Genomic DNA, 8872 nt, shown 5'->3' on the forward strand with positions numbered 1-8872 from the left:
TCAGAACTCCTTATCCATTTCTCCACACCTCATCAATGCTTTTCTTCACTTCAGGCTTCTCAGTTTCTCCACAGGCAAAAATCAAATCTGCTCCAAGGATTCGAATAAACTCCAGTTCCTCATGTAGACCATCTGTCTCTTCCTTAATAGTCTATATGTAAATGAAGAGAACATAAGCCAAAACAGAAGCAGAACAGAACTTCTCAAACTTTGCAAATGTAATTATATACCATCAATAGCAGATGTTAAACAGGACTGTCAATTTCACAAAAGCCTTTCAATGTTCTTATAGTATTTCATTTATCTAAATAGTGAAGTTTCAGACTCTGGTTATTTATCATATACATATACAAAAAATATGTGTTTCAAGTCTATTTATATATATAACTATAATTAACAGTCTGTGAAAGGTACAATAAGCTTCAATAATTTACCAAAGGTTCATCCTTCCTTCCTCCAAGGAGATTATAATCTACAGCTAAAAGTCTATTATAAAGACATACATTAACGAGAGTAAATAATATAGCACAAGTCACAAATTTAATTGAGAGACTTGTATAATAGACTTGCTAGGATATATAATCTTGAAGAAAGCCGGTTCTGTGCCAGATCCTAAAAAGTGGTTCATGGACTGGCAATGACAGGGGTGGGGAGAGGGAGAATGGTTGAAATAAAAGACATAAGAGAGACAATATCAAAATAGGCTTGGCTTGAACTAGACTGAAAAAATGAGGGGATAAATGCATTTAGTAAAAATAAAAACTAGGCTCCCAAAAGACTGTTAAAAGGTATGTCGAAGAAGCGACTGTTACCTTCGGACGATGAACACAGAATTTATTTTCTTTTCCACCTTCTACTCTTTTGCATTAAAGAAATTTACTTGAGAAATAAAATAATGTATACTATAGCAAGGACTAAATTCAGAAATAAAAGCAAAACTGGATTTTCTAAGCATATTATACTAATTTGAATTAAGTTTAAAACTAATGAGAAAATTAGTTTTGTGTGATGGAACTGTTCTATATCACGATCTATAAGCAGTAAAGCTTGTATATATAAAAAAGGAATCTACTATTTATAGATATTTCCTTCAAGTGGAAAATATCCCATTAAACTTACAACAGCTTTTAAGGCACTCAGCCTGGCTAAGCAGTTAGTTAACACAATGTACTTGGATAAAACGCTTTTCTTGAGGACAAACGCATAAGGGTGTTTTTTGTTTTTACCTCAGCAGCTTCAACTTGTTGTTTGATGATGGATGGGTCAATGCCTGGGCTTTCTAAGTCATGGACGATGTCCTGGGTGTCTTTGATGGTGGTCAGGAGAGCTGCCATGTCATACCAGAACTTCTCTGCTAGTTCAAGGACATCAAGGAACTTAATTTCTCGCTCTTCAGCCCGAGCTTTGATGTCCTCCCAGAAGAATACCATTTGATCCAATTTGTCCTGGATTTCTGAGGGTGTAAAGGAGGACTGCTCTAAGTACTTGAAATTAGTTTCATCAGAAATATCATCTAATTTTACTCACATTTTCACTGAAATTATCTTTAAAAAAGCTCTAAGAATTTATAACTGAAGGATAGTTTTCTATCTTAGTTTTATTATTTCCACATTTACATTTTCTGCTTATGTTGGTCTCACATATAAAGAGATCGCAGTGGTAATCTGGAAAAGAATTATTATCTAATATAAAGGTACTGGAAAGATACAAAACACCTAACCTGCTAACTTATAAAGGGACTGAGATTTCTATTTCCAGTGTTCTGTGTTGAATTTGCTGTTTTCCATGAAAGTGTTATAAAAGGCAGTTATGTTCTATCCACTATTGATACAGCAGTTCACTTATATTAGGGGTTAAAGGAGCATTTGTTTCCTGGCCTGGGAATCTAACTACCGATTGCAACCTTGTTTAAATGAGATGTGTTTTGAATTCTAAATGCCTTCCAAATGACTTTCTGGAATAGTCATTACTTGGGAACTTTCTACATTCAATGAAGTACTTCTGGTGGGATGCTGGAAGTAAACACAGCTTAGAATTTCTTCTATTGGTTTTCCTTAAAAATAGTTAGATTCATTAAGCACCTTTTGCAGCCAGATCTTTGTCAGCTCCCTGAGATCGCCCAATGAGCTCTTCTCCACGGCGCTTCAGGGCCTCAAAGGAAGGCTGCAGTTTTTCTAGCTCCATGGTTGCACTCTTATTGTCACTGATGCACTCTCTGATCTTCTCTACTTCAGCTGGGATCAGTGGTGGCATACGCAGGCGAGAGGAAAGATTCTCCAGAGTCTCCAACATGGGCTCAATTTTATCATGGAACTAAACAAATGCCAGACCATTAGCCATCACAGCAATACTTCATCATACTTGTGGGGGAAGTGTCAGGGAAGATAACACCAAGGTATAAATCTACTTCTATTTAGGATAACCTACACACAGCCATGCCCAGTGGATGTTGGGTTCGGCTTAGGAACTGTTTTGGGCATAGTACACTAGAGCTGGCCCATCAGAAAAAGAAAGTAAATGTTTAAGAATCAAAAAGATATTAAGTAATATACTAGAAATGTGACGAGAAAGGGACAAGACTATGAAACTGGTGAAAGTCAGTGTGTCAACATCTCAGATGACAGTTGCATGCAACAGATCAGACCAACAAGTTAGATGCCCTCCACCAACTATGTAAGTAGATGGGGAACTCAATATGCTAAATGACTTAGAATTTTAAATTATCATAGCATGCAACTTAACAACCACTGTAGATAACAGTGAGAAAGGAAAATGTTGGCACGATGAAAAAAAATTAAGGAAGGCCAAACCTAACCTTATTCTAAAAGAACAATTTCCTCTTTTCTGGTATTTTGAATAAAATGACTATAATTGGAAAATTTTCATTTACAATCTGAAGCAGAGAGGGGAGAAATGGGAGCGAAATAGCTAAGCTTGTCCCCTAAAAAAGCTATCTAAAACCTACTTTGGATTCATTAATTAGAATAAGGCTCATCCACTGTAAGTGTCTGACAGGAAATAGGTGGTGGGGTTTCCTTAACAAAATCACTTCCCATCACTCCTTTACTTCTAGGTTCCACCCCAAATGAAACTGGCATAATTAACTGCACTAATATAATTCGTTCCACTTAAGTTTAGAGAAATTTCCTTATAGGTAATCCTCTCAATTCTCAGCTTCATAAGAACACCCTAATCCCAATGGGGGTGGGTACCTTACCTCTGTAATCTGTAATGGTGGGCGCGGTCAACACAACAATGAAATGTGACGATGTGGGGAAGACAGGAGCAGGCAGCAACAACACAAAGTAACACATTCCACAATGTGAGTGAGAGATGGGACGGAAGGTGGGGGGAGAAACTTGAGTAAGTACAAATATTAACCAAGAATATTGACTAAACATAGGAAATAAAATACCCAGACATGACAAAAGTACCGTTCACAGTAATATATTAGTTGAAAAGTATGTAGTTACATGCTTTAAACTCCACTGCTGGTGGTTTATGCTTCTCTTCCACTCTCATGTCCCCCTACTCAAGCATCTTTCTCTGAGCTAGGAGCTAGAAAGCCAGTGGCCTCTTGAGTAGAGAACTAATGTGCTGTCTTCTAAATCTCAAAAGTTAACAGGCCCAATAGTAATCTGACTTTTCTTTTCTTTTCTTTTTTAATGTCTACAGCACATGGTATTCCAAGGTGGTCTCCCATCCAAGCACAAATCAGGCCCGACCCTGCTTATCTTCCAAGATCAGATGAGTTCAGGCAGGTTCAGGGTGGCATGGCTGTAGACTTAATCTGATTTTTCTTAAGGCATTTATTACTTTGAAATGAATTTATCCAGAATCATCCCTGCTAAAGGATTGTCACAATATAAAGTCTTTAAGGAAAGCATCAACAGACAATATATACCAACTGAGACGCGTTTAACCCTCCTGACAAGTGTCAGCATACCCATGCTCCTTGAATGAAAATGCAGACTGGCAAAGGTTCCTAGTCTCTGATAATGTATCACCAACATGCTGGTCTAGACACTCTTGAGCATAGAAAATACCTGATATACAGACTTCTTGCTTAGACTAAAGGACAGTGGAAGGAGTTTATGACACACACGTACCTGAGCTGACTGGGAAATAGCCTCGTCCAGAGCCAGGGCCCGCTGGCGTACCTCCTCTTTTATTTGGGCATACATGTTTTCTGCTTTCTGATATTTTTCTTCTACCATTTCTCCCTCTTCAGGATTTAGCTCCTTTAGTTGTGGGCCTATCTTTAGCAGTTTATCAATATGAGGTTTGTGTTCAGCAATGGATTCCCTTAATTGCTATGTGAAGAAATATGGATTAAAATGAGCATGTTTATATCAGTTTATTTAAATATTTAATCAGAGCGCATGCCAACTTTGGGAGGAACAAAATGAATTACTAAACACCAGCAAGTCCCAGCATTTCATCATTTATTGAGAGGGAAAAAAACATCTAAGTCTTGGGCTCTGGACACTACCTGATTCTTTAACTATTAAAAGCCAGTGATGCCTCATCGCCCAGAGAGTGTTCCCAGACTTTCACCCTCTGATATGTTTATCCCATCATCTTCTGTACTCATAAATACTTATGCATACTAATAGTAATTTCCATCGTTTAATACGTTTCTTCCTCCCCAGGCTGAGAGATACTAAGCAGGACGAGCTACAAATAGCAACATTTCGGGTAATCCAATCACTCCTTGACTTTATTGCTGACTACTTCTAGTTTACAACTTTCCAATTACAGGAATGCAGAGATAGGAATGAGCACAAGCCATAAACAAATATTATAAGCATTATAAAATATCTTTTTACAGTGGTAATAGCATTTGTTGAAGAGTCTACAAACTTCCCTTTCATCTCAACTATATGCAGCAAATGCTTTCTGACATTCCTTCATGGCTCACTCCAGCTGGGGCCTAACTGAATGGAAAGAGCCACCCTATTGTCTACTGGAAAGATGTTAAATTCCCTAGATGTTTACTTAGTTCTTTGTTTACTTCTGCAATATCCAGGTTCCTGGTATTTCCATAATATTTTCTTTAACTGATTCATATTAAAGGACAAAGGAAATAATTCAGATACGTATTTTTATTGTGTAAAGAAGTTCTAACCGATTAAGCATTTTATAACATAGACCTTAACACTCAGTAGGCACTAGTAAATATGTTTTTTAATAGATTGTGGAGTCCATTTTTAGTTCTGCAGTTAAATGAAACTCAGCATGCTCCTTACCCTCATTTCCTCTTGCTGTTGCCTGAGCTGCTCATGATCAATAGCTGGAGGAGGTAACTGTGCTATTAGTGCCCGAGTTTCTTCAATCCAGGGGCTGAGCTCCTCGTAAGTTTCCCAAAATTGGTTCACCAAGACCTGTGCCCGCTCTAGACGGGCATAACGCTCTGAATTGAGTAGACTAACATCTTCATATTGCTGTATTAGAGACTCTGTCTTTTCCTATGAACAGAAGTATTACTATTATGAACTCTTCTAAGAAAAAAATGTAGGTATATATACATTAAAGTCTAAAGGACAATATGATTTCACTCATATGTGGGATATAAAACTGAAAGCAACAAACAAACACGACAAACAGACTCATGGATAAGAACAGTAGATTAGCGGTTACCAGAGGGAAGGGGTGGGGGAGGTAGACAGGGATAAAATTGGGTCAAATATTTGGTAATGGAAGGAAACCTAACTTTGGGTGGCAAATACACAACGCAATATATATATGACATACTGTTGATCTGTACACTTAAAATTTATTTGATTTTATTAATTGATGTTACCCAATAACTTTTAATTAAAAAAAGTCTAAAAGAATAGACACTAAAATATTAAAAAATATAGATTAATCTAGTAAGATTAAAAGGAATTTTTATTTTCTTTATACTTATCTGAATTTTCTACATCATACATATATGTATTATTTTCCTATCAGATATTTTACCTGTATGATTTTTAAAAATATGAATGTTTCAAATATAGTAAAATAGCATAAGCACGATACAGTAAAATTAACATTTTAGTGAATAATCTTTTACAACTTTCAATACAGCATTATAAGAGATCAGTTTAAGACTGAACATCTCAGGGGCTAAGATGAAGTCATTTGTCCATCAAGTTTCACTTGTCTTTTTTCCTGATAAAAATGTCTCCACGAACCTGGCATTTACGCTTTATATGTTTAGAATGAGTAGCTAAGTCAATTTATGAAAATTTCTGAGGAAATAGTGGTTACCCATGCCCTTTATAAAAATAAACAAACAAAACTAGAATACAAATTAACTCTCTTGGCCAAGCCTTTTAGAAATGGGGATTATGTTTTGGAAGGACCTATAAAAAAAAAATTCTGCATATGGTTCAGAAAAATCTATCATAGATTTTTGAAAGGGAACTCTAAAATCACTCATGTACTGAGAATAAGCAGCAATTTCTCTATTATAAAAAAGATGGATTTGTAACATGTTTCACATTACATAGTACCGCTGTTTAGACATTTGTGAAGACAGGATTAGGAGTATGAACTCCCCAAAACATCGCTTAGGACTTTAGTACCATAATTAGTAATAGAGGAAAAAAACCTTCTTAAACTATAATTTCACAATTGTACTTCTAATTCACCATAATCAAGACAAGACTATGGTGAATTAATAAATGCAATTTACCTGTAATACAGCTTTTTGCTCCTCTCCACATGTGCCAAAGATTTCACCACGATGACTAAAGAGTTCATCCATTGAATCTTTGTGTCGAATGATGTCAATGGAGAAAGCCTTTGAAAAGTAAGCTACAGTTAAGAAGAGGACCCCAAGCCTGTGTCAGTGAAAAGTTAGATATAACCTATGAAAAGTTCTTTGCTTTAATAAAGCCACATCAAAATTATTCTTATAAAGTTTGACACTTTGCCTACCCACACATCTTCAATGTTTATCTTTTAGTAGCTAACAAAAATACATTTCCTCCTGAAAATCATCCAGAAAATTATTAACCTTTCCTGGATTAATGAGCCTATTACTCTCTCTTCCTCATCCTAATAAAATATTTATAAAATCAACCTCTATCCATACCATGACATTGAATCATTCCACTTGTCTTGTAATACTAGTCAGAAACTCTTCTAGTCACTCTAAGAGACTGCTGATTATACCAGCTCAGGACACAGTGGATGTGTCAATGTTATACTTACCTTCTGTACCTGCAGCTGAGCTGTGGTCTGGTCCTGTTCCAGGCGAATTGGACCCAGTGCCATCAATTTCCGTTTTGTTTCAGCAACCCAAGCTAGTTCTGCATCAGCAGCTTGCTCATACTAATAAACATATTGAAGAAAAATGAACATATTATATATGCAGCCAGGGTCTACCTTCTTGGAATTCTAATTTATTCAACACAGAAAAGCCTGGATTTTCAATGACACAGTTTATATCTCACAAAGTAAAGCCAAAACTGGGGAGAATGTCATAAAATCACAGTCAAGATGCAAACAATTTAGAACCAATTATACTTCAACATATACGAGTTGATCCTATTTCAAATTCTTTAGAAACATGCTAGAGAACCCAGTTAGTGGTCCTACAGCTAGCAATGGCAATGGAAACTGACATCTTAAAAAGAAATATACTTCTAATCAGTTTTTTTATGAGGCTGTGCTCTTTCTGCCAATCCTCTTTCCTATTCATACACTGAATAGTAGGTTTTAGTCATGTTTAAATATAAACTTAACATGGCAGCAGACAGCTAAATCAAGTGAACTTGGAAGCCTCAAATTCCAAAAGAACATCAAACCTTTAAACAGTTAGGCAGTAACAAAGGAAAACTAAGAACATGTTCTAATGTGACTGCTGTTTAATGAGGGTCACAACCTTTTATCGCTTCCTTTGCCAAACTACACTGATATTTAAAGAGGAAAGAAAGCTTCTCCCAAGCACAGAAAGTTTCATACTGAATTCTGGCCAAGATTAGGGTTATCAATATAGACACATCGAGGATGCACTTAAGAGTCAGAACAAACTGCTATGTGGTTCACAAATCATTTGCTTATCACTATAAACCCAAAGAGTCATGTTATATTATTTTTTTGAACATTAATATTATATTATTTTTAGCATATTAATAGGTGCATATCCAGATACAAAGAAAAGTAAATAACTTTTTCAAGAAAGCAGGAAGAAAAAAGATCAAGGGAAATATGACACCTGTGTTTACTGGGAGGGTTCTATTTTGGATGGCTTTGCTATTTTGGTTAGCATATTTGATAGTAATTATAGTTCTTGATTCCTTCCCCTCTTCCATCTAATGTTAAAACTGTCGATTATATCAAACTAAGATTGTAATGCATTTGGATGTTTTGGGTCTAGATATAATATACTCCCATCACCACCTGCCTCTTAGCAGGGCATTATCTAAGAAGAGGGCTTGCATAGACCTCCTCAAGTTCTCCACTCAAAGAGGTCAAGTATTTTGGGTCAAACCTGGAGCCATCCTCACATACCTTTACCCAATCACGTCTCATCACTGAAAGAGTCTGTTGCATCAGACTTACCTTGATCTCATTTTTCCTATTCCTGAGGCTATATTTTCATAGTTTTGTACATCTCACATATATCTACACTGCCTAAAAAAATCAATGCATAAGTGTTTATAAACATTACCTGTTGTGACCTCTGAATAGCAGCATCAATTTCATCCACTCTCTGTCCAACAGTATCACTGACTAGCTTGTATTGCTCGTTGGCATCAGACACAAGTTTATCCAGCCCTTCTCTGGCTCTCCAGGGCACCAGCTCTAAGAGTGCACGGCTCACTTCATTCACTGTGTCCAACACCAGCCTGTGCTCCATGACCTCCTTCTTTAATTC

The 8872-nt window shown here is 36.4% G+C and overlaps 1 protein-coding gene and 1 pseudogene across 2 annotated transcripts in view; both read right to left on the bottom strand.

Annotated features, from left to right (window-relative positions):
* MACF1 (microtubule-actin crosslinking factor 1) overlaps positions 1–8872 on the bottom strand; it is a 208887-nt gene that overhangs the window by 35795 nt on the left and 164220 nt on the right. For both annotated transcript variants that reach the window (XM_025041357.1, XM_025041356.1), the window contains 9 exons: positions 8666–8872; positions 7204–7323; positions 6683–6790; positions 5250–5468; positions 4110–4313; positions 3218–3226; positions 2082–2313; positions 1227–1453; positions 29–151 (listed from right to left, as the gene is read on the bottom strand). In XM_025041357.1, coding sequence (XP_024897125.1) covers positions 29–151; positions 1227–1453; positions 2082–2313; positions 3218–3226; positions 4110–4313; positions 5250–5468; positions 6683–6790; positions 7204–7323; positions 8666–8872 — 1449 coding nt within the window. The remainder of the gene's footprint in view (positions 1–28; positions 152–1226; positions 1454–2081; positions 2314–3217; positions 3227–4109; positions 4314–5249; positions 5469–6682; positions 6791–7203; positions 7324–8665) is intronic.
* Positions 3667–3785, bottom strand: LOC112472997 (annotated as a pseudogene).

The sequence above is a fragment of the Pteropus alecto genome, unplaced genomic scaffold, assembly GCF_000325575.1.
Source record: "Pteropus alecto unplaced genomic scaffold, ASM32557v1 scaffold39, whole genome shotgun sequence".
NCBI lineage: Eukaryota > Metazoa > Chordata > Mammalia > Chiroptera > Pteropodidae > Pteropus > Pteropus alecto.